The sequence below is a fragment of the Poecilia formosa genome, unplaced genomic scaffold, assembly GCF_000485575.1.
Source record: "Poecilia formosa unplaced genomic scaffold, Poecilia_formosa-5.1.2 Scaffold73, whole genome shotgun sequence".
Lineage (NCBI taxonomy): Eukaryota > Metazoa > Chordata > Actinopteri > Cyprinodontiformes > Poeciliidae > Poecilia > Poecilia formosa.
Genome location: NW_006800012.1, coordinates 1,460,020 through 1,485,707, shown reverse-complemented (window position 1 = coordinate 1,485,707; position 25,688 = coordinate 1,460,020). Strand labels below are relative to the sequence as shown.

At 40.9% G+C, this 25,688-nt stretch overlaps 1 protein-coding gene across 9 annotated transcripts in view; it reads right to left on the bottom strand.

Annotated features, from left to right (window-relative positions):
• nrxn2b (neurexin 2b) overlaps positions 1-25,688 on the bottom strand; it is a 703,630-nt gene that overhangs the window by 42,216 nt on the left and 635,726 nt on the right. For 7 of the 9 annotated variants that reach the window (XM_016673326.1, XM_016673332.1, XM_016673328.1 and 4 more), the window contains one exon: positions 11,025-11,114. The exons of the other annotated variants lie outside the window; for them this stretch is intronic. In XM_016673326.1, the coding sequence (XP_016528812.1) occupies positions 11,025-11,114 (90 nt within the window). The remainder of the gene's footprint in view (positions 1-11,024; positions 11,115-25,688) is intronic. 9 annotated transcript variants of the gene reach the window in all.

The window sequence follows — 25,688 nt, the reverse complement described above, 5'->3', positions numbered from 1 at the left end:
ATATTTAAGTATTTTTGATGTATGAGCTAATAAAATAGACAAGTAAGTGTTTTTAGGGGGGACTCTCAAATATTTGCGGATTTTAGCAATTCACAGACGACTGTCCCTAACCCTTCCGAATACTACGAGTTCACCTTAAATGTATTTAAAGGATTGAAAGTAGAAAACCAGACAAACATAAGAACTAGAGGAACTTTTACAAGTACAAGTTGGAAATGAGTGAAGGCGCAGACATCTCCACACATTTGTGGTGAGTTCTGGTCCTGTAGGACCCAGGATGGTTCAGAGGCAGCACAGGTAAAAGGAACCTTAACAGGGTCGAGGTCTACCAAGCCTCAGTCATTTATGGGTCCAGCAAAGACTGACCTGTGTTCCTCAAGCTAACAAAAGAGCTAATTGTTGCTGGAATTACTAAAAAGGTTATTCAGACGTGTGTTCAGAAGGTGCTCTGTGGGAACATCGACTCTCACCATGCAGGATAGCACTGGGTTTACATGCATAGGATGAGACTTTGGTTATATTTCTGTGGTAACAAAGAGTGTAAAGGTTTCACTAACTGTGTTATAAATAATCAGTTAAGAAATACTGAGTACTTCAATTCAGTTCCGAGCAGTGTGTATGCCAGTCAGGCTTTTAAGTTTGTCCTTTCCTATAGTGCTTCTACTGCACCCTTTTTGTGTTTCAGATAGTGATTAAAGTTTGATGAATCTCAAACTGTGCAAAGATTTCACATGACTTATCAGTTTAAGTATTAAAGATTATTTTTTACAAGAAATGTTAAAATGCCATTGAGACTCATTAAAACGCAGAAATAGTTCTTTAGTTTAGCACCAATAGGAAGCTGTGATCCAGGTGGAAACTTTGGTGTTAGTGGCTAACAGTTAGCGCGTGGTTCTCACAGTGCTAACTGTGATATAATTGCCAGACAATTATATCTTGTCTGGCACTTTCTACTGAGGGCCCAAATGAGTTATGCCATCCTGAATGAAAGTGTTTATTAGCTGATTCTGTCAACTGTCAACACAACAGGTTAAGAACTACTTCCATTTTTTATTTTTATTTTTTTTCAAAATAAGAGTTCCAACCATCGATACAGTAAACTTAAAGCACACACCTATTGCCTTGTTTTCACGGTACAATATTTCTCTAGTAGAATTTCTACTGGGCCAATCAACGGCCAGAAGGAGAAGTTGTAATCAAGGACGCAGCTGTGCTGTTTTAGAATTGTAGTCTGCCTGTAGTTTTAGCTAAGGCAGTGGAGGAAGTGAACTAAGCTGTTCAGTCTGTGTTAGCCACGCCTGCAAATATTGAATCAACATTAATTGCCATCTTGTTCGGGTTGGCACTTTTCTCTTCGCAGTGGAGAATGGTTGTTTACAGTGCAGACAATTTCCATTTGGCTTCATAGTGTTGAACTGGTGCAAAATATACGTCACGGACAAATGTTTGCAATTGGGTAAAATGTAAAACTTCAACAGAGTCCAGGAAGCAATCGTTTCTCAATAGCTGAGGGTCCAGACCCTATGGACAAAGCAAAGCATAGAAAAAGGGGCTGTTTTTTATCAGGCTAGGTTGCTTTAGCAACAAAGAGTGAATTATTTAAGAGAGTTAAAATATTAGGAGTGATGTATAGCATGAGCTATTCTTATTTTAAATAAATGGGAAAACACTGAAAACAGTAAGTAAAGCTGCTTGAGTTTGAACCCAGAAAACATGAAAATTGTAAACTGAGTGATAAAAAACTGCTAGCTTATCTGGGGCAAATGTTTGTGTTTGTTTTCTGTCACATTGTAACCCACTCCATGAGACATTCCGAGCTGCAACTGCTGCTCCTGTCTCCGCTGTCTAGCAAGTCTCTTGACCAAAAAGCCCGTATATTCCTTCTGCCTAAACAGGGCATGTGGGCAAAAGAGACAGGTATTGCTCGAGGTGCTATCATCTGCAATCACCACTGATCGGTGGAGCAGCTTGGGATGAGGGCGAACTTAGTGACTGGGAAGCGCCATGGAGAAACGAGCGGCATTCCGACTTTGATTTCCTCGCTGAGTCATTGCAGTAATGACCCCTGCATGTCACAGCAGATTGTACAGCTGGAGGAGAGGGGGTATTTTTACATTTTTAATGCACAGTGGAATGCGGCATGCAGTGCCCCTACTCCATGCTAGGCAGGTAATCAATTTGAAGGCAGACAAGAACTCCCCCCCTACTGTACATCTCACACAAGCCTGCCATTTTCTCTCCCAATTCTCCTCTGAAAAGAGGACTTGCAATATAATATCAAAGGTTTAAATTAAATCACCCCTATTAAAAGACTATTAAATGTAATTTCCTTTTGTCGTCTGCTGGTGAACAGCTCCACGGTTACCAAGCTCGGCGCTCGAGACGTAAAGACGACACGGGGAGAAGAGGGCTGGAGCGGCGTGGAGAAAAGGGGGACATGAGATATATGATGGAGGACGGGGGAGTGACAGACAATGAATGAGGGTATAGAGGATAGAATGTCATCAAGGCAAACTGCCAGAGGGCGGGCTGATGGGTTTGATAAGAAGAACTAGAGAAACGGCGCAGTTGGAGACATGGTAAATGTATAAAACAGGAAGGAAGACACTCAAGAACTGAATCGCCTCTACCGTCCAAGCCTTATTTTTAAATGGCAACTAATGACAGGGTTAACTTTGTGATAACATGTTTTCCATGACCTTGTTGAGGGCCCAAAGACTCCTGCTGACTGCATTGTGGGAGCCCTACTATTTGACTGTAGGAGGCGTTTCCATTTAAGGAAGCAAATACATGTAATACATAGAGGTATCGATAGAACGACGGGCCTCTGTTCAATGCGCTTTAAAGCAAGGCTTGTGTGAAAAACAATTTTCAGTAAAATATTGTGCAGATTATGAATCAGATGTTTTACTTCAATGAAAGATATGATTTTAAGTAACATCATTGTTTGAGCTAATATCAATGTGCTGATGTGTTGCAGATTTGTATTGTGACTTCTGACGTATGTTTTACTGCATTTTAAACATGGCAGATGAGGTTTTGTAAATGACAGCTGCTGATGTTATTGGATCAGCTTCTGATGACAACAGTGTTGATTCTGATGATGACGATGGTGAGGGCTTCGATGGACAGGACTTTGGGAAAAACTGTAGGAAATTGGAGTACTGTACTTCTGATTTCAGAGTCTCTTTTGAGTAAAGTTAATTAAAGTGGTTTGAGGTGACATGTGTTTATTGTAAGTATTACTATAAAGACGAATGAATAATCGTCATGTAATTAATGTAATTCATGCTAGGTCTCTCTAAATTTAGGTATGAGCTCATAAATTGACACAAGGAGAAAGAACAAGACTAGGCAAAAAGGCATCCATGGGTCAAAACAGCTGCAGGCAGAAGTTCAGGAAGGTCTGAGATGAACTTAGACAGGCTGTCTATGCTTCTGACTGAAGTAAAAGAATTCTGTAAAGAAGAATGGGCAGAAATTCCTACACAGCAATGTAAAAGACTCCAGTTACTGCAAATTCTGGATGGCAGCCAGAATGAGTGGCATTACTTAGAGGAAAGTTGAAGAAATGTCCTTGTATCTTTGTGCCCGACTACAATTGTTTTAATTGGGGGTGTACCTTACAGTAATGCAATCTCTGTTGTTGAATTTCTCGCCTTAAGTTTATTCAAACCAGTTTTGCTAGTCTGTGCTGTTCTTTGCAGTTGCCACGGTTGGTACATTCCTGCCTTGCTGTGATATTTTTTTTTTTACATCAGGTTGGGTGGCATCTAAATGCACAGAAGTCGTTGAAAGGTTTCATGTTTGCTGGGCCCCATGGGAGTACAGTTTGGCTGAGAACACAGCTGCTAATGAGTGCGCCTTTACTGCCATCATGCAGTTTGGCCTTTTGAAAATCATTAAAAAGGTGGGCTGAGGATAAAGAGACAAGAGCGAGGGGACATCTGGTCACTCTAAATCCAAATGCACATTAAAGTCTACAAGGTGCAGAGTTTGCAGACAGCAGGGAGCTCGATCCTCGCTGGGTTACCTCCCCAGAAACAAAACGACGCTGCAGTAGCAGGAGTAAAATCACATTTCTAGCAGCAGATTTGCATTGATGCGCCATCCTCTTTGGTCGTTTTCTTTCTTAACAGAGAGAAATGGCTCGTCTCAGATGAGCTGCGGTCGGTAATTACCAGCTAAGCCGAGCCAAGCCAGAGAGTGGGCCGGGATTGGGCCACGCTTGGGTTGCTAATGCACAGATTGCCTGTCGGAGGCTACGAAATAATGGCTGCATGTCTGCAACAACCCCGCAGAATGTACTGTAGGAGCAGAGGAGAAAAGGGAAGCGCCTGCTGCTGCTAACCTGGGGGAGGCGATTACTAAATAGAGGCAAGGGGAAAGGGGGGGGCTGATGGAGGATGTAAGGGGTGAGGTAACGGATGATCTAAGTGCGCATGAGGGAAGGTGAAAGGGACTGCAGCTGAAGAGAGCGGCATCTCTCACTGTTGTCATTACCTCTCTCTCATCCACCTTCAGCTCCTGTTATCTCACAGAGAGAAGGACCATCAAGTGGTTGGGAAGGCACTTCAACCTGAAATGTTTTTCTCTTTGCCGAGTTGCAGGGTGGGAGGGATGGCCCAGAATTCACCTCTGTCAACAACCCACTTGTTTGTGACGTGCCGAGCAGAAAATTGAACTGATTGTACGTGGGGTCTATATGGATTTTTTTGCTCAAAAATCCTTCATGTGCCTGCCGAATTCTCTTTTCTTCTTCTTCTTCTTGTAGCAGAATCAACACAAAGAGCTTCCCTAAGACAATAAGAGCGGTGTGAGTCAAAGAAGAGCCGAGCACAATGGGGGTGGGGGTGAGGGTGGGACGCAGAAAAAGTCGAATATGAAGTGTTTTCAAGTTATCTGTGCAGCACAAGGCTCTCTTTGGGAATTAAGTTTTCTCTCTTTTTTTTCAGTTCCTCTGTAGCAGGGCTGGTTCGTGTTGAATACTAAGAATTAATAGAGCTTGACAATAAAGATGTGAGGCACAGAGTAGCAACACTGTGCGGTGAATGCTTTAGGAGTCAGTCTGATGCCCAGCGGTCCTTAAAGGCAACAACCGCTCTGAGATATTCTGTGGGAATATCTGCTAGACTCTTGGGGGAGTAAACTGGATTCAATCAGACTCGGTTCCTTATCCGTATGTTGATCTGAAACATGGAATACTGTAGAGGGAGACGCAGAAAGAGATAGTACAGTGGTTAGCTGGGGACAGGCTTCTCTCCTAACTGTGACTATGCTTTTTTTGGGGGAGGTGTGGGGCGCGGGGTGGCATTTCACGGCAGGAGACCGTGAAATAACAGAAGATTCCCTTCTTTCTTTCACGCTTACTTGCTGCCACTTCTCCACTCGTGAGCAAGCATGTACGAATTCATTTAGTTTCCCCCCAATTTCTCTCGAATGGTGCAATAATAGTGCCGAGGGATCAAATGAGAAGACAAGATAATAACTCGGCGGGAGCCAGAGCGCATCACCGGGGTTCGCCGAAAAGAAAAGGAGGCCTCAATCGGATCGGCTCGGTTGTGACCAGATGGACCAGAATCTCTGAAATGAAGTGGGGATGATCATGAATAGCCGATCTGGACGGATGCCTGGCCTGGAGATTTGATTTGGGCTCTGGCCCCGCACCAAGGGGGAGGACTTGATTGCTTTTGATTAAGGGATGGGGGAAGCTAATACAAGGCCATTAAATTCCAAACATTAAATCTGGTTCTTCAGCCTGAATTCAGAGGCCATGGAGACCCAACTCCTCTCTCAGTCTCATGTAGCTCATCACAGAAACTGATTGGTGAGCCGTACAGGGATCACGTCTTCTCAACAACATGATGTGCAGTTAATTCTCTTTAGGCAGGTTCAATGTTCTTCAAACATGGTGCCAAGGTATCAAAAAGATTTCTTCTCTTGTTTGTCTGTAGTTCTATTTGGAGATTAGCTCATAAAAAAGTAGGAGCTATGACATTAGAGACCGCTTGCCGTGCTTTTGGACGAAGGATGTCCTTCAAAGTCAAAGCAAGAAAAAGGAATTACCTGAAAGACCGGGGAGGGGAAGAGGGATGGATGTAGAGAAAACTGCTAATGACGGCTCCATCGCCGGGTAAAGGGGTTGCATCTCAGTAAGTTTTGTCTCAGATAGAGCTGTTAAAAACTTTTGGGACTTGGGATTTTTTCCCCTCCATTGCTTTCCTGTAATTGCTGCCGTTTTGAATTTAGTCAGCGGGCACGGAGTGGGCAGGAGATGCTCTCTCTGATCTGCCTCACACACAGTATGGGAGATTGGATAAGGGCTTCAGAATGAGATCTAGGGAGACAGCACAGCTCTCCTCTAGGACTGCGGGCTCCAATGACTTCCATTAAATCACGGTGTGACCAAAATACTGATTTGTCAGGGCAAAAAGTGAGCGATTAGCCCTTTTATTTTGCTGCTGTCGATACAGGAGTGGAATGGTACATCTCCTTTAACAATGGAAGTGGCGGTTGAATAGATTTTAAACAATTAATGAAGCACCACAGTGTTAAATTAGTTTATTTTCTGGTATAGACTACGGACTGCAAAACCTGCATCTGGTTTGTTGCCATGACAATCCCTAAAGTATCTTTTTACCTTTTACAGAGATGCACTGAGATGCACCAAAGAGCACTGAAAGTATGACTATATTGGCTACTAAAGCACAGTGTGTGTGTGCGTGTGTGTGTGTGTGTGTGACTGTGCTGCATGCTGGTCAATTGGTCGGAAACTCAAACATTCACTTTTTTTTTTTAACCATTAAACTATTCCTAAGAGTGCAGGCCACAGCAACTGGACTCTTTGGTGTGTAAATGGCTACCATAAGAAGACGACTCAAAGCTAGCTGTATTCAGTGTCAGTGAGGCGACACAGCAATTAAGTCAGAGGAACTAAAGAAGTAAAAATGTCAAAGGAAATTGTGTTTTCTACATGTCAAGACATGTCTGAAGTTTATTCAGCCTGCGAGAGTGAGGTTTAATGCAGATGTTCTGAACGTATTGCAATATAGTTGGACACTGTCATTTTTAAGCTAAGAAAAAGATTTGTAAATGTGGAAAAATCCCTACATTAAGAAAAATACTTTTTATTTTCTTGGACAGCGGTGTCCAAGAAAATAAAAAGTAATTTTATTAATATTTTTATATTAATAAAAAGTGATTTTATTAATATAAAATGACTTTTTTTAAAATAAAAAGTCCAAGCAAGTCATTTTGACTTGCTTTTCAAAAATGATAAAGCAGAAAGAACTCGTAGTACACAAACATTAGCTTGCTTTTCTAACTGAAAATATGAAACTAATTTTATGTGATTTATTTTGTCCTTATGTGATCAACAATAAATACATCATATTTTAACAAAAGAAACAAGGTTTTTGTTTCTTCTTTATCTTAAACAAATTTCTAGTTTGGCTTAGGAATAAAGCTTGCTGAATTTTTGTTGTCCTGTTTACTATGAAATGAAGATTAAAGCAAAAACATAAAAGGCTCATAAGAAAATGAACAAGGTGCTGTTACATTTAACAAAATGTACTGTCTGTCTCCTGTTTAAAAAGTCTGGCAATCAGCACAAATCTGGGACTAAAATAAACTTTGGCACTTTGGACACTCTTATTGTAGCTGTTGCACACACAGAGACTGCCACTAACTCTACTAATTACTCCAGTAAGACGCTGAAGACAGTTTGTAAATGTTAAGTCTAATTAAATCATCTTTGCAGTGACACAGTGTTGTCCATGGTTAGCCGCAGAACTCCCCCCAAAACAACAGACAGCTTTATGCAGGGGGAAGATGGGACAATGTGTAGCTGAATCAGCAGTCAATAAATCATACGATGTTCAAAACAAACAGCGGGAAGCACACATCTGCTAATGAGCTAATATTCCGTTTAGCGTACTTGACTTCCCCTAGATTAATTTTTCCAGATAAATTCTATAGCATTAATTTACTTGTGTGTTTTCTAAGCTTTCAGTTGAATAAGGTTCAACATCTGTGTTGAAGTTTTAGTTATCGACTCTCAAGATTTGCACAAGTAGATAAACGTTTGTATTCATGCTCTTATTTTGAAGTGGGTGAAACTGTTTACGTGGCAGTTCTGTTTCCTAACCTTTATGCTCTCTCTGTTTCACCCCCAGTAACTTCATTTCAAACAAGAAACAAACAGGAACAAATGAAAGATGGACAGTAGAAAACAAGATATATATCCATGAATACAATATCTAAGGGCATGGTAGAATATGTAAGTTATATTGTCAAAATTAAATTGGTGCTCAAATTTGAATTGAAGTTAGCACTTAGCTTCCACTAAATACCATGTTGATGTAGTGCTTTAGCATTAGTGGAACTGTTTATGATTAGCGTTAGCCGTGTCCACCACTAAAATAAATCATTATGTTTATAAAAGAGAAGGCCAACATTTTCTGTGCACAATAAAGTGCAAGCAAAGTGAATTAAACTACAAGGAAAAATGTCAAGTAGTCATAATAAAACAGGGAGGAAGCTAGCTAAACAGGCGATAACAGAATATGACAGGTTACAACAGGTAAAATGATCTCATTAAATCTTTTAACTCTGTTACAAATTAAATTTAGCCTCATTCAAGTGTAAGAGAGAAAATCCATGTAGACTTCTGGGTGTAATCTGTAAAACACTGCAGATTGTTGTGGAGGAGACCCACAGGGCTGATCGTTTGTCACACTCGCATTCAGAACTCTGCAACATTGAAGATCAGTCATTCACAGCCTGGGCCATCTACCACTGTCTAAATGATCCAGACTTTTAACAACAAAGACAAGTCTCATTCAAATAAAACCAGTCAACCCACTCAACAACTGGAATCCACAGCAAACATGTCCATTTCCTTAGTGGTGAAAACAATAAATGTTAAAGGGACCTTCATTTATTTATTTATTTATTTCTCTTAAACACACTATTGTAATTATCCAGAGCAGATGAGGTCAATTTGAGGTTCAACCGTTGCGTTACGTTTTAACCCTCTGAGTTTTGCTTGAACAAAAAGGAGAGGACAATTTGAAGACGTCTTCACTTAGAGATTTGTTTTCTTTTTAGCAAGAGTTAGAACAGGGTTAGCATCCGTTTAGTTTTCGTTGATTGCAACGACCTGTCCAAGTTCTTCCAAATACCAACATCCAGGTTCAGTTAAAAATACATTTATAATAAGGTTAGAACTGAGGACTCCATGAATTTGTTACCAGCTCAATAAGGCTGGAATCGTTTGCCAATTTCCTTAGAGTCTGTAAAGACGGAACATCCTGAGAGGAGTCCTCAGTGGTTAGTGTGGATGGAGTTTGATTTGCTGTTGGTGGTTAGATTCTGCTTTGAGGTTTATAGCTTGAAGTTCTAAGTGGATACAGGAACAAAAGGAAGAAAAAAAGTCAAACAACTTTAACCCTTTGAGATCAAAAATGTCCACTAATTCCCTTCAACAATAGCTAGACTTGTTCGAAAGCAACTCTTTGTCTTCATCGCATGGCGTGTGTAGGACACCTCTGCATTGACTCCATTTATAATAGCAATTAACATATCAAATCTTCTTTAATATTCACTTTATCAAAATTTAAACTCATGAGTCGATGGGAATGTTTACAACTAATAACTCCTATTACTTTAATCTATTGACAGATTTCAAAGTGAAGAAAGAGAATAATAGATTCACTTTTAAGCTCTTCTCTTCAGACTTTCGTGGCACAGAGATAATTTCATAAAGTTGCTAAATCATTTTTTATTGATTCACTTTTTCATTCAACTTTAATCTCCCCAATCCTTTCTAATTTCTGTTCTAACTATTCCCAGCAATCATGCATTCGCTGTGGCGCCACAGGAGAGCCAAGAAGTCAGTTTATGGGCGCTGAATATGAATACAAGGACTGTTTTGTTGTCATCAAATAAATATGCAGGCAGTTCATTTATCTTGTTTGTTTCTTGCAAAAAAAAGAAAAAAAAACCCTCATCATTCTCTCTGAGACAGAGTTTTATCTTCTAAATTCATCCTTCTGTGTTTTTGGATAGCGTTTCAAAGAGAACCCCCTAAAGCTAACTGTCTTTACGCTTAGGTTGTGATCATCTCAATGCAGCTCCAATGCAAAAAAAAAAGAACAAGAAGCAGTGCATATATATTTATTTACCCCTGTAGGGTTTTTGTTTTGTTTTTTTTTTTTTACTGGCTTATTCTTGTTTTGAAGAATCAACCACCTTCAGCAGCACAAACATACGGCACGAGACAAAGACAGGAAAGTTGGGACATTTGGTACTCAAAGGGTTAAAGAATAATGATTTTAATGGGACCGCATTAAGAACTCAAGGTGCTGTCAGGTACAACACCGGCAGGGGCAAAAAAGGCGCCCGCATGGTGCACTGAGTGTAGACTTCGTACAAAAACAGTCCCTTTAACTTTTAGTGACTTTCATTGGAGGGGGGGTTGTGGGTTGTGGTTGGGGTGGAGGGGGTGTGGTGTGAGGGTTAGGGGGTGGGTGGGGGGTGGAAGGGTCCTGTGTTCTCGCAAAAATCCAGTGCAAATCAAACTTTTTGTTGTTTTACATCCAGCCAACATTCAGCAAACAAAAGACACAGGAAGGAAGCTGTTTACATGTGGTCAGGTTATTAAGGGTTATGTTGGGTTATTTGGAGATTAAAGCTCTGAAGAGATGCAGCCCCAACTTAGGGTGCCTTGGATAAAGACCCCTGAAACGTGGCCTTGTTAGAAACTACGGAGATATCGCTCTTTAAAAGCCAACGAAGGTGAAACTAAATCTGGTAGAACATGCTTCAATTCCAGTTGAGCTTCTCAACGCCATAAAATCTGGTCATTGCTACACTTAGTAGTTCTACAGTGACGAGAACCTATAGTTTAGTTCAGGAGTCAATCACATTTGCCCCTGCTGCATGGCACTGCACCTCCTCCAGAGCTGTGGTTAACGGTAGGTTAGGCGGTTAGATCATTAGTGGAGTTAAAGGGATTTTATTACCTTTTTCGAGTAGCCACTCATCAACTACCCGACCAAGTCGGTATGGGATTCTTTGTCTAGCAAGAGCCAGGCGCTCATTATCAAAGTTCCCTTTAAGAAATTTGGAGAAGACAAATTAGAAACAAAACGGTTACAGGCAAATCTGGAAGTTAAGAAAGTTAGAAGTTAGAAGGGCAACATTGCAAAAGGTTTAGCAGGTTATGAACTTTAAATCAGCTTTAGTTAGGACAGGAAGAACTTGATGTTGTTTTGGGCTGGTTTGTTCGGTTAGACAGGTTAACAACATTCTAGTTACTTTGAGTTTAAATTAGTTGTGTTTTTTTTTTAATCTGATATCATGTTAAACAGATTTAAAAGTGATTTAGATGTAAAATGGTTACTTTTCTTTTTGTTTTGTTTTTTAAGAACTTATCATAGCTCTCAGCACATTAGAAAAATCATTAGCGGTGACAAAATATGTTAAAGCCAGCAAAACCAGCAGTCAACACAAGTACAATAAGGAAGGATAAAGCAGAACAAGACATTTCAGTGTCAGCAGTAAAACATTGTTTCAAAAAGAGCATGACATAATCACACATTAAAGGAAAAACAAAAAACAAAACACATTTTGTGGTTGTTCTCAAGGAAAGCGCCTTAAAGTTCCCATTGCGGATAAAGAGTTGTCGATGAGCCAAACGGCTCCTCCCAAACCTGACGGTGCTGCGGCGCTCAGACCCCTTGAATCCCCGTTCCGTTTTTCACCTAAAGCAAAACGAATTAAGTAGATATGTCAGAGCACCAGTATTTCTCAGTGCCTTACCCTCCTCACCACTCCAGCCCCCATACCCCCAAACCTCCTCATGCATTCATGGAGAACTTCTCATTGGCACTTGGCAATTAGCAGCACTTCATCAGCGTGTCAAAGAAGTTTCATCTCTGCTGCGGCAACTTATTATCCCTCACTTCACTTCAATCAACCTCTGGGTCACGCTGCGTTGCATCTCCAGCACCGTCAACAGAGACGGCGCTGAAATTAGGAGGGGGGGATGAGGGGGGTTGATGGTGACCAGGATGGGGAGTGTGTGTGTGTGTGTGTGCGCGTGTGTGTATGTGGAGAGAAAGGGGTGAGGGGGGGTTGATGATGTCTGATGTGATGGATTAATTAGGAGTTATTGTCCATGTCAAAAGGCAGTCTTAGAAGATTACAGGCTAAAAAAACTCCGGTAGGGCTATGTTTAGACAGCGCTTTTTGAAAATAGGACAACTCACAAAAAACAAAACGTGCACCTAACTTACTGCCTGTTTTAATAGGAAATCTGAGAAAGCAGAAGGCTTGAGTGCTGCTGCTGAAATTATCTGCAGAGAGAGAGAGAGAGAGAGAGAGAGTGTGTGTGTGTGTGCGTGTGTGTACGTGTGTGTGTATCCTATTTGGAGTGTACTTTGATTTAGCAGCGCCACTGCCCCGTGCTGCTGCAGCAGAGATCTAAAATAGACCACCTCTCGGTTCTGCAGTACCTGCTTCCTCTCCCCAGGGGTCTCCTTACCCACGCCTGCCTGCATGCACAAAACTGCCTTGGATAAGCAAAAAAATAAATATAAAATAAAAAAGATGTGTTTGCACATGCATGAGGCCATGTTGTGTGTAAATTCTCTCGCCTGTTTGTGTGTGAGCAGGAGGGCTACATCAGAGAGTGTAATGAGAAGTTGATGGGAAAAGAAAAGCACAGGATAGTAGGGAAGGCTTAAATGAGGGAAGGATAGAAGCATGAGTTAGGGTCAGAGCAAATGAACAGAAAATGACTCATCATAACATAGATCAAACTTTTTTTTAAAAAAAATAAAATCTAAATCTAAGGTTCAAAGAAAACCTAATCGGTGTTTCCTCGTTTCATCCTTCAGCTCTCCTCTCTTTTACATCAGCTGCACATTTTTTGTTTTGACTCTACCTGCGAGAACAAACGGTGTTCTTTCCAAAACCGCCGTTTGTTCTAAAGTACAAGAAAAAAAAACATAGAGCAGCAATTACAGGTATGTTTTGACGTTGCACTTAAGATTAAGCGCGCTTCTGCTGTGCTTTTCTGGAAAGGCAGCGCAGCAATTACAGCCCTAACACAAGGCTGCTTCAGTAATGACACGGCCACTCTACTGCAATCACTAAATTAGACAGAGAGAGAGACAGACTGAGAGAGAAACAGAATGTTGGGCAGAGGACCAGGGTGTGGCAGGGTTGCCGACATTGCAGAGATAAAGCAAAAAATAAAAACCAGCAGACGAATCCTCTGTGGGTGGATGTCCTTCCTCCTAAATCCCTTCCTTTCCTCTGATTCACACTGTAACCTCCAGGAACCAAACCTGCTGTATGTACAATCCGTTTTATCCCCCTCTAGTGGCAGGGCTGAGACTCTACACTCAGAAAAGTACCTTTTCCTCAGCTCTTCTTCTCCAGGACACATTTTTTGCGCGATTCAAGCATTCTTTCCCTAATCCGTTCCCCCACATCTTACTCGCTTATTCCGCCCTTCTTGCCGGCTCTTTTCCTTCTTTTCCAGCTTGTCCCTCCTTTGTTCTCAAACAATCCTTCATCCACGCTTCATTCTGTCCTTTCTCTCACCCTCCTGCCAAAATCCATTTCCGTCTCTCTCTGGCTAGTAACTTGCACGCCCCATTCTCTCCAACTTTCTCATCTTCCACTTTGCTTCATCTCCATTATTTCCTGTCTTCTTCCTTCCTCTTTCCACTGGGCCTGTTTTTAGCAATTTCTCATTTCTGGTTTTGTCCTTTTTTTCCCCCCACAATTTGCTCTTACTCACTCACTCACACTTAACCTCTGATTTGTAACCACGTATTCCTTCTTTCCCTGTAAGGTTTGTTACTGGGAGATTAAATGTGGTACACTGTGGCGTGGCGGTTGCTTGCTATCTATTACTGACAAAAGGTCCAGCAGACAAAGTAAGAACTGCTGAGAATACAAAGTGAGTGTATGCGGATGTATGTGTTTTTTTGGGGGGGGTTTCTCTGGTAATCAGCAGCATGCAGCAACATTCGGATCAAGAAGTAAAGACTGCCGTGACAGGGATTCCATCTACAAACTCCAAACACTGAAAGAAATCTAGAAAACAGAAAGCATTGTAGGGATGGAAACCTGGAAGAGTAGGATGCGACTAAAAATAACAACATGTGATGAGAACGGCAACAATCTCCTCCTGCTGGTCAGGTCTTTTGGTCCTGAGGCGATCTAAATTCCTCCGTGTGTTTTCATCCGTTTGGATCTGTGGAGAAATCTGAGCAAACTGGCTGAAGGCCGTTCTGCATCAGAGTGGAGGAGATGGTGGCTGGCTGGCTGATTAAACAGCTGGGCCTCCATTCCCAGGACTTTTACTTTTGCTTGATACAAATCTAGACTATTAAATCTCACACTTGTTTTTTTTCCTAATTTACAAGGAAGGGGGGAAATAAGCTAGTAGATCATAAATGCTCAGAAGTGTAATTGTTTTAGCTTTTGGTGCCCCTTAACTGATGTATCTACCAGTACAGTAGCATGCTGCCACAGTGACCTCTAGAAGTATTTTTCCTGTTACAACTTTAAACTTCAGCACATATTTTGAGGACCTGATGCAGGACAACACCATAAAGTAGTTTTGTTTTATCAATTAAAAAAAACATGCAGGAAAAGTATTTTTATCAGGCCAACTCATGCCACACTTTTCAGATTTGTCTTTGTAATGTGCTACTTGGTTGGTCTATCACAGTGGTTTGCTAATAGTTGAGCTAATTTTTTTTCTTAGCCTCTCAGCGCTTTGGCTAACTTTGAGAAAGTTTAGCACACGTAGCTTCTCTTAAATTAATTTTTGTGGATAAATTCTAAAGTGCCAATTGACTTGGTTGTTTTCTACGCTTTCAGATGAATAAAGTTTGTGTTGAAATTTTGGCTATCGACCTTTCAGAGTCCAAGTAGTTAGACATTTATTTTCATGCTCTTATTTTGAAGTGGGTTAATAACTGTATTTCAAACGAGAACCGTACAAAAACAACAAATAAACAAATTAAATATCTAAGGGCATTTTAGAACATGTAAATTATACTGTCAAAACTAAATAGGTGCTGGGGGATTGTAGTCTTTCAAGGGCAGATAAGATCTGAATTGAAGTTAGCACTTTAGTATTGGCTTCTGCTAAATACTGTGCTGGTGTAGTGCTTTAGTATTAAACGAAAAAATATTTATAATGTTTATGATTAGACTGTTTATGCAGCAGTTTTTTTTCTCCTAATAACTATTTCAAACAAGAAACATAAAGGAACAAATAAAACAGACAGAAAAAGCTAAAAATACAACAACATATGTCAAAATTAATTTGGTGTTCAAAGATTGTAGTTTTTTTAACAGCAGAAATAATTTGAATCCAAATTAGGAACTTAGCATTAGCTTCTGCTAAGTGCCATGTTGTTGTAGCGTTTTAGCATTAGTAGAGCCATAGTTTAGCATTAGTGCTTTATTGTTAGCACAACTAACTTTTTAGCTAGCTGGTTTATCACATAGAACCCCATTAAAAATGGAGACAAGGCGTATGAGTCCTTCTGCCCGGCTCTGTAGATTAACGTTGTTAACGTTCAGTCACATCTGTTTTCTCACTCATAGATGGACATTCAAAATAACACTTTTAGCATATAGCTGCTCTTAAATGAAGCTCAACAGAAGGTATGGGCCATAACTCCCCATGAGTCGTACCCAGGCAGCTTGCCTGAAGCCCCAACCTCCCCTGTGGTTTGGACTATCCATCCAGAACCTTGTCTGTGTTTCCTGTGGCGCCTCATGTCTGCTGCCAGACGGTTTGTCCAGATAACGGCTATGATGGGACCAGTTCAGGGAAGGTGTCACATCTGCCATGATACAGGGAGGGGCGAGTACACACTGCCTGACTGGCACGTAGGGATGGGGACGGGGGGTGACAGATGCATCGCCACACAGAGAGTGTAAACTATCTGCTTCGATGCGCGTCTGGGACGACTTGCCTTCAAGTGCGATGATAACCAAATCTTTTGCCTTCCGTGTCATTGCACGTGCACATTTGTGTGGTGGCATTTGACCGTGCGATGCTCTGAGAAGCCAGCTGGATATCATGTCGCTCTGCAGACAGCCGGATGCCCTTGTACAGGACATTCACATTGGAAATCTATTCACGAGAATGGAGAGTACACTGGAGATGGTTGGCCCACGGCCATGCCGCTCTGCCAGTCTTCGACTGAAACCTCGCCCTGTAATGTTAGTCTGAGTCTGCCAGCTACTTCATTAAATAATTTCACAAAGAATTCATCAGAATTTTAAAGTCTCTCCATGTTTCCCAAGCTGAGTTTGGAGTTTGTGAAATGAGGGAAGAGACCCTCCTAACCCACTCATTTATTTACATCAAACACATCCCCCCCTGCACTCATGTCTGCCTGTGTTTTAATCACATGGCTGTCATCGCTTTAACTGTTCGTCATCTCTCATATGTGCAGCACTTATCGGTCCAACAGCTCGTTTTCATTTCTTCCCTCCACCACCTTTTATCTCAGCCACAGATTGATTTAATGCAAGAGCTGCTCCCGGAGACAGCCGAAGGATCCCCCTTCCCCTCCTCCCCATCCATCTGCCTTTTAAAAAAAAGAAAAATAAAACTTGTAGAAATCAAAAGTTGTCACTTCTCTAATTACCCAGAGCAATCTTTTTCCTCTGCCGATCTGCACTACTTAACTCTCTCTCCCCTCTTCATTACTTTCTTGACTATTTCTCTGTTCTCCCCTTCTCTCTTTCTCTCTCTCCCCATCATCCCATAGCCACAGGCCAATAATTTGAGATACCTTCCAACTGCGCAGGATCCAATCAGATGGAGTCGCAGAGCACCAGAGGCCCAATAAGAACCAACAGAATGTCACCAGTGACGAGCGACTAAGCTGGCTGCCTTCAGTTCCCTCTCACTCGCTCTTTTTGGCTGTACTGTGTTTTTTCAGTATGTGCAAAACATAATGAAAACCCTAAACTAGAAAATTACATCAAGCGTCAGCCGTTCCTCAGCTCGCGTCGCCATATCCCTGGAGCTCAAGTGCTGTCACACAACCCATACAGTAGCTGTCAAGCTCAAAATATTGGAGTAAAAACTTCTTTGAGACTTTAATTTAATCTCCCAATAATTAGGTCTCATCACAAGTCCTGATTTATATCCACTAGGACCAGACGCACGTTTCCCCACTCGGGATCCAGCAGTGATCACTGCCGGAGGCGACCACAACAGAGCATCGTGTCCGAAAAAGCTCCGTAAGCTAAAAAAAGAAGAAAACCACAAAAGGCTGCTCGTCTGTAGAATCCTCACAGTGAAGAGGGGCTTCCTGCCAGCCCTGACAGGAGATTCACCCCTCTACATGATCCATCATGTTCTGCCCAGTGAACCATTAAAGCTACGGAAGACTGCCTTCCCTGCGTCTTGTTGGGAGGCCCAAACTGCTGAAGCAAAATCTAGTCCACGTTCAGCTAAAGTCCCTCCCGCCTCCAGTCATTTGTCTGACTGTGGCGTCTTGCGCATAAGCGCGCCCCCCTCTCCTATCCTAATCCGTGTGCTCTTCCTTTGCTTTCAGCTACTCTTTCGACTACTTTCAGAGTGCTCTCATGTTGCTTTTGCCAACAGGCAGAGGGGAGGCTGATCTTCTTGGCTGCTTCAATCTCCTCCTCCTCAAAGTGTCTTTATCTTCCCTGTTTGCTCACGCGCCACTCGGCTCGGCTCTCCGTCTCCGCCGCGATGGAGCTCGGAAAGACAAAGATGGATGCCGAGCAGACAGTGGAGGCATATGAGTAATGATAAAGAGAGGAAGGATGAAGTGAGGAGCAGAGCGGAGCGCTGTGTTGACCCCTTTTTCTTACACCATTTATCTGAGATGTAAGAACATCTTAGCGGCTCAGCTGGAAGAGCTGGGGCTGACCTCGCCGCTACAAAGACTTTCTGCTCCTCTGTGAATCCACCAATCTCGTCTTTCTAGTTTCCCGTCTCAAACATCCAACTTTCATTTTGAAAGGGCCCTTTAAATGTCTTCCAGAGGGGGGAAGAAAAAAAGAGAATGGCAATTTGCTAGTTATTCCATCTTTTCCTGTGCCGCCTTGTTCTGCCTATGAGGATGATGATGACTTCTAGATGTACCCAAGAAAAGTCTTTGGTTTTGCGATTTCTGGTGAGGTACAAAATCGAAAGCAACCACATTTACCATGGTTTAAAATTGCTAAAATTAAACAGAGGCATGCTTAGGGTTTAGCTTGGTGTGCTCCTCATCGTTGAGGCGAAGGTGGACACCATGCTGAGATTCAAAAGACCGTCGTCCCGTTTACACAAAGCTGCTTTTCAGTGACACCATAACATTTCTGCTGCGATCTTACACTTGTAAGAAATGAGGAAGAACAAAACAAATGTGCAAGACAGCTGATGCTTGGTTTGGGAAAAACTCATAAGCAAAGGATCATTTCTAAAAACATACATACTCAAAAAGTACCTTTAAAAAGTAGTCATCATATGGTAGCGACTCTATGCATTTAGCCATTTGGACACGTTGAAGACGCTTTGCTTAAGTTCAAGCAATGGCAATAGAGTGGTGAAGAAAGTTCTTGTCTTTGAATATCAGATGGTTGTTGGTGCCAGATTAGCTGGGCTGAGCTTTTTTAATACTGCTTTATGCATAGCCATCTCTCCCAGGTTTACAGAGAACGGTACAAAACAATGAAGAGAGAATAATACACAGTAAGCCTCTGTTATATGAACCAAAATGCCTTGTAATAGGGGAACAGGCAGACTGGTTCCATATGATAGAAATACAACATTCGCTCAAACAATGAATGGGTACAACCAGGGTGTACCATCTCTTAACACACAACATGTTGCACCTTAAAGCGGCAGAACACGTCTGATCCTACCACGAGACCAAACACAGGAAACGAAGGCCACAGCCTGCACAGGCTCATCAAAATTGAATAACAGCAGAGTGGAAAAACATTGCAGGGTCTGATCAATTTTAATATCAGCTACAATGTGGATCAGTCCAAAACAATTTGTCCCTAGAATAAGAGAAGGGATCCGTTGTGTTTTTATCAACAAATACCCTGATGGTGTTGGGGTATTTTCTTGGTGCCCCTTTGCCATTTAGTACCTATTCAGCATCCTTTAAGTTTCAAAGTCTACCAAAGTGTTGTTCCTGACCATATCCATACCTTCATGACCAGTATGCCTATCTTTTAGTGGATATTCAGAGCAGGATAATGCACCGTTAGTGTTAAGATGACTTCAATGGCCTCAAAAGCCATAATAACTGAAACCAAAAGATAACTGCAGGGGATCTTTGAGGATGGTGGCAAAGTCAGCAAATGGGCAGCAACTGTCTGAGGCTAGTATGTCAATGTGGACCAAAACAAAGTAACTCTACTTTTACTTGCATACAATTTCTGGCTATCATCTTGAATGATTCAACTGATTTACAAAACAAGCTTCATTCTGCTACTCTTAATTTTTGCCTGTTCACCATGCTGTTCCAGCTGCAGGGCAAGTAAATACACAAACCTATTTAATAAATTAGAATATTATTAAAAAGTCCATTTATTTCAGTAACTCCATCACCAAGTGATATTATAAGATAATTAGACAAAGACTGATGTTTTAACACCTTTATTTCTTAACTTCTCATTTCTTTCTCTGCCAGCAGCTAATGACATTAGAACATTACATCAGACCAATTATAGAACTATTTTTAAAAACAGAAATATGATCTTAATAAAATGTTTATTACCTGGATTAAGGTTTTTATTTTCAAAATGTACTTTTATTCTGACAAACGATTCTCATCAGGACACATATTCTAACTTATTGAATATAAGTGGCTTATGATGTTATTTTAAAGTACTTTTCACTGTTCTAGTAAACAGATTATTTTCTGTAATATTTTTACATAGTGGACATTTAGGATTTGAAAATACATGTTTCTTTCAGTTAACCGAGTTAACTTTTTTGTGAACAAAAGTTTTTTTTTTTTATGTTTTTACCTGTATGTTCTTTATTTAAAATAAAGTCTTTCACAAATTATATCAGATTTAGCAGTACTAATCAAGTACACCATACTTAGGGAGACTTTTTATTGAATACATTTTTACTCTTATTTGAGAAAATCTTAGATTTTTTTTGCTTTGTTCCTTGAATCTGACACATAAAATAAAGTCAGTTCCTTAGGGAAAAGGGACAGATTCACCCTGATATTAGTAAGGTGTCATCAACAAAGTGTTCATTAATAGTTTGACGACAATATTGAAAAAAAAAAGTTACAAATTTTTGTTTTTCAGGTTTTCCTGCTGCGTTCTTTTCTCCTTCAGTCTCCTTGCCCATTTCCCTTTGTCTAACTTTTTTTCTTTTTTAAAATGAAACCCTGCACACTATGTCAAGCTACGCCAAGCTGCCAGCTAATCGCTCTTAAAGGAATCACCTTGTTAGTGTAAAAATACTATTTTATGCCAGTCAAGCTGCATTATGTTTGACATTTTCATGGGTTTAGCGAAAAAGATTGGAACAAATTATGTGTTTGCGTGACAGGCTGCGACAAAGTGCCTAAAGATATAATTTAAGATGGCTTTCCGTGAGTCGTTTATGTGCAGACAAAACGATGGGTTCATCTATCCATCCGAATACTTATTTGTTTGTATAAAGTAGAGGTTTCATACAAGTGGTTTAATTTTTTATTTTAAAATCCTCTATCAGTTATTGAAATGCAGCAACACAACAATAAAGCCGTTCACAAGACCTTCAGAAAACTTGGACGTCTCATGCTAAGTGGCTCTAAAAAGCAGGCTTGTCTCCTTGGCAGCTGCATATAGCAACACACTCTACATGTACCTATACATGTGACTCAATAGCAACAAACAAATGGAGAGCTACACATGGTACTTGACCACTGTGAAACATTTTCTCCCTTGGAGCTCTGCCTTTCTGCTAGTTTCTGGAGCAGCTTTTGAAAGGGCAGCCGGCTTCTTGTAAGAGGGGGATTATTGCTGCTGGCGGCCCCTCACTCACTAACGCTGACCTCTCCTCTGAGAGTCTGAGCGCCGTGTTTGGCAGAGAGGAGCTCTGAAGATCTCGGGTGAAGGCACATTTCGTGATGAAAAGGGAGACAGACTGTGCGGTTCGTCGTGTGCTTCAATTAAGAGCGGCAGAATTAACACTAAAACAGGGCAGGGAATGCTGGTCAAAGCAGCTGGTGGAACAGTGGGGATGTGATGTGTTCAATGTTACTCATCTCGCAAATGATTCAACATTCAGTGTACAGATGAGCTAGCTTCACTTGTCTAAAGTTAACACCTCTACCTAGTCAGTAAAATAAAATGGAGTGGCTGAAATTGGCTTAATGGAAATACGACAACTTTGAAATGGCAATTAAAAAAAAAAAAAAAAAAAAAAAAAGGCGGAAAGATGAGGTTTTTCACCAGTATTGAAATGTGTGTATTTTGCAAAACTACAATGTAAAACTACAACTTTCCATGTGAACAAACTTTTTCATAAGTGATTTTAATTGTGTTTCTTATTTAACTGAAACAACCCAATTGCAAAATAAGTTTATTTTCCAACATTAGCAGAATATGGACAAAGTTTTGTGCACATTCGTAACAGCTACTGTCATGTCTGCAAGTACAGGAATAAAGAGGTGTGTCTGAGCCAATGAGGAAATTTGGTTAAACTTTGCCTTCTTTTTTTTTTAAAAGAAGAGTAAAACACAGTTAAGACAAAATGCCTGCAACCTGTGGGATGTGTAAGTTTTTATTTTAATGGCTGACAAAAACCATTACGTCATGTGCTATTGGTCACATTACATAAAAAACAAATGTAAACTAACTTAAATTTAGGTCTTTAATAAATTGAAAGGAAATGAAGACTCGAAAGAAATCATCTAGAATAATCTAGAATCTGGAATGATCTACATGGATAATTTAGATCTAAATGATCTAAATTATCCATGTGCTTGTCAGAGATTCTTCTATGTATTTTCAAACTTTAACAGATGTTAAAGTTGACAGCAGGGAAATCAATAATAGTGCCACTAATATTACTTTATTGAAAGAAAGTCTATTTTTAACATAAGATCTTTTTTTTGTCTTCACTGTATAAATATATACTCCAATTAAAGTTTGGATTTGTCCACAATTTTCTCTGTATTAATGCTACTGCAATAAAAGAATTTATCTGAAGGCCTTCTGCACATTGTTATCAGCATTTGTACAAACTGATTTGTAGAAATTTTGGGTTGAATCATTTGAACAAATACGGACCATAGAAGAACCGAAATGGGCCGATGGTCCCATGACAGAGGTAGTTTACAATCACAAGGTTATTCTCACCAATTCATCACATCAGATCAGAACCAAAGGCGAGATATTTGCTAAAGTATTTACTGAATTCAGCAATGTGACTTCTCAGGTTTTATTAATTTAATGAGTGAAAACATTGTAACGCTTTATTTGAAGGGGTGTGAATAAGACTGGCATTACACTGTCATAAACATGACATAACATCTGTCATGAACATGAAATTCATGAATATTTATGACTGTTGTCATGAAGCGTCATTCGGCAAGTAATGACACTTTTAATGCAAACTTGCATTAAAAGTGACAACTTTGCATTATTCCATAAATAATGCCATTTTAATGCAAAGCTACATTAAAGCGTGCATTAAATGTAAATTAAAAGTGTCAACTTACAATAACAATAATAATAATAGTAATAATAATTTTAATTTATTATGTACTTTTCATTAGCAAAAATCTCAAAGAACTACCTGGACGTAATTGCAGAGCACAGCATCAAAGCACAACGTTGAAAATCAATGATAAAATATGACTGCAACTTTGAATTAAAAGTGTCATTATTTACCAAAAGACTCCTTGTTCATAACAGGTGTAATGCCATGTCAGTCTTATGCACAGGCCTTCAAATACGGTGCTACCAAAACGTTTGTTACTCTGTGATTTGGCTGCCTGTTTTCCATCACTCAAATATTGTGAGATGTTGACAGTAGAAGTGAGGTCAGTGTGTGAACCAACTTTAGCTGTCCAACAAAAATAGAATTCAGCACAGAAACAAAAAAAAAAAGAAAGACTGAAGCAGTCTGACTCTGAACATTGACTCAGCTGCTATGTTGTTGTAAATTGTGGATCTGAAAATAATCGCCTTCTTTGATCCATCAGAAAGTACTATTCTTAAAGAATAAAAGAAAATTGTGTGTGAAATTGCACCATTATCGTGTTACACGGAAGCGCCGCCAACGTCGGCCTGTTTATGCGCGCCCGGTTCGCTGCTGTCGGGGTGACGCCGGGCTGCTTTCATCCAGCCTCAGCTCAGGCCATTTTGGGAATACGAGAGGTGGGGATGCGCCACTAACTGTTGCCGCGGCAGCCAACGGGGACACCTGACATATGGAATTAGCTGGCCCGGCTCCTCCTCCCCCCTCCGTCCGACACCTTTCGTCTGCTCTCCGTCCGTCATGTGCACGCATGCGTGTACACACACCAACAACCGAGGCACAGAAAAAAAAACTGGATACATAGCCAATGCGCTGTGCGACGCGGACACACGCACTGTCACACGTAGGATCAGATGCGAACCAGACCCAGACTCCCCTCAGGACGGCAAACATCACTTCGTGGGACATCAGACGACGTGTTGCGTTGCCATGGAATGCTCCTGACCCATGACGGCTGTGATTGCTGTCAACATCTTGTCTCTCCACATTATCCGGTTACGAATGCAGACCTCAGAGGGAGCCTTTTGAGGAAAACTACACAACCGGCCCCGGATCCGACAAACGTTAGGGAGCGAGGCCGTCTATTAGCATAAGTGTGTGTATGAAAATGATAACGTACCACTGTCTTCTTTTGTCTCGTTTCTTTTAAGTAGGCAAGCCTCGTCCTCTGCTTGCCCTATGGGACCATTTATTCTGCTCAAGCTGAGACAAAAAAAATATGCTCATGTAACTTTCTGAACGTGCAAAACATTGTGGCAGGCCTTACAATGACATGGTATCCCAATGAGACTGCCTGATGCCGGCCATGACAACCCCTCCAGGGAAGGAGATTAAACAGGAAGCTGCATGTCCTTGTTTTTTAAGGGATTAGACAAATTTGGAACCTGCTATGCCAAAACTGAACTCCTGGTTGAAGACACCTTTCACGACAACCTCTTAAATCGGGTTCTACTGAAACAGGCACAGCATTCTAGTAACACTGCATGCAGAAAACAAAACTGACCCAGCCTGTGGGTATTGAGTATTGTTTTTCTCATTTAGAGAATTACAATCTGGATTGTACGAATTTATTTTCACGTCGCAAAAGTGTTTACAAAATACATCCTGTCGTTACGGGGGTTAACAAGATCTCGAGGCACAAGATGCAACAATGGCATTTAAGTCAACCCTGTCTTAACTCTACCCAGTTGTCACCAATGTGTGATTTGTTTTGTTAAGTCTAAGCCTTTGTCAAGAGTCTCGGATATGAATGTTTGAGACTTTTACTTAGAAGTAAGAAAGGAAGTGGTTCTTTCTAGGTCCTTTTTGTGTTGCCAGCTAAAAAAAGACTTCTCTTAGGGCTAGTGGGTAACAGTTGGTTTTAAAACCATAAAATCACTGAGCTTTGGGTACTCAGCCAGTGAGTATACTGCAGCTGGCCAGCCTTCCAGTTGATTTTTCCAACTCATAGGTCAGAATTTACGAGTTCTGACTACAAATGGAACCTAGCATATTTCACAGTTTTTCAATTGGCGTTGATGAAACGAGAGGCAACTGGCCAGGGTCTCCACATAAAACCCTAAGAGTCACATCCTGGGAGTTACTCCCCTCCTTCCTTCTTAGTTCTTTTTGTTTTATAAAGAAAATAAAGCTATGAAGTTATTACTATATGTTACTCTTCAGCTAAACAGTATGAAACAGAAGGATGAATGTATATTTGATCAAGTAGTGATGCTTGTGTAGTACTTTGTTAAAGTATTAAACTGTGGGCTAAGCAATACTGATGTCAAGTGGAGGAAAAATATCGTTGTTAGGTCAGTAAGGATGCTTGTGTTTTCTACTCTTTGCGTTTCATTTCCTTTCATTTCATTCTCAGGTAATTTGTTTACTTTGTACCTAATTTCCCCTAAGAGTGTCAAAAGAACTAAAAGCCAAGAGCGTTGACTATTTTCTGAATAGTGCAAATAAGTTTATTGATCAATTAGGCCGGTCCCCTTGTGGGTTTCAGTGTATCTCAGACAGGAGTGTGAGGTTACATGACTAGAGCAGAAGTCTTGTGTAGGGTTGCCAGTTGCTGGTCATTTTGCCACACCACAGGTTGCGTCACTGATCTCTGAAGACTAGAATTGAGATTTTAGTAGGTATTCAGAGGTGATGCTCAGTTTAAATGTTTTGTTTGGTGCCATTAGTCATGGTCTGCATTTTAGGGTGTTTTCACACCCAATAGTCCGGTAAACTGGGTCGGTTGGAGACCAAAATTGTGACATGTTACATTTTCAGCTGGTGTGTCAAATGAACCAAACCGTTTGAAGAACCGGTTCTCTCCCTCACCCGTGGTGGCGCTGCGCTAAGAACCACTGAAGGAAACGACATGATAGTCCACTTCCTGCTCTTGGAGAGCTTTCCATCCATTTTG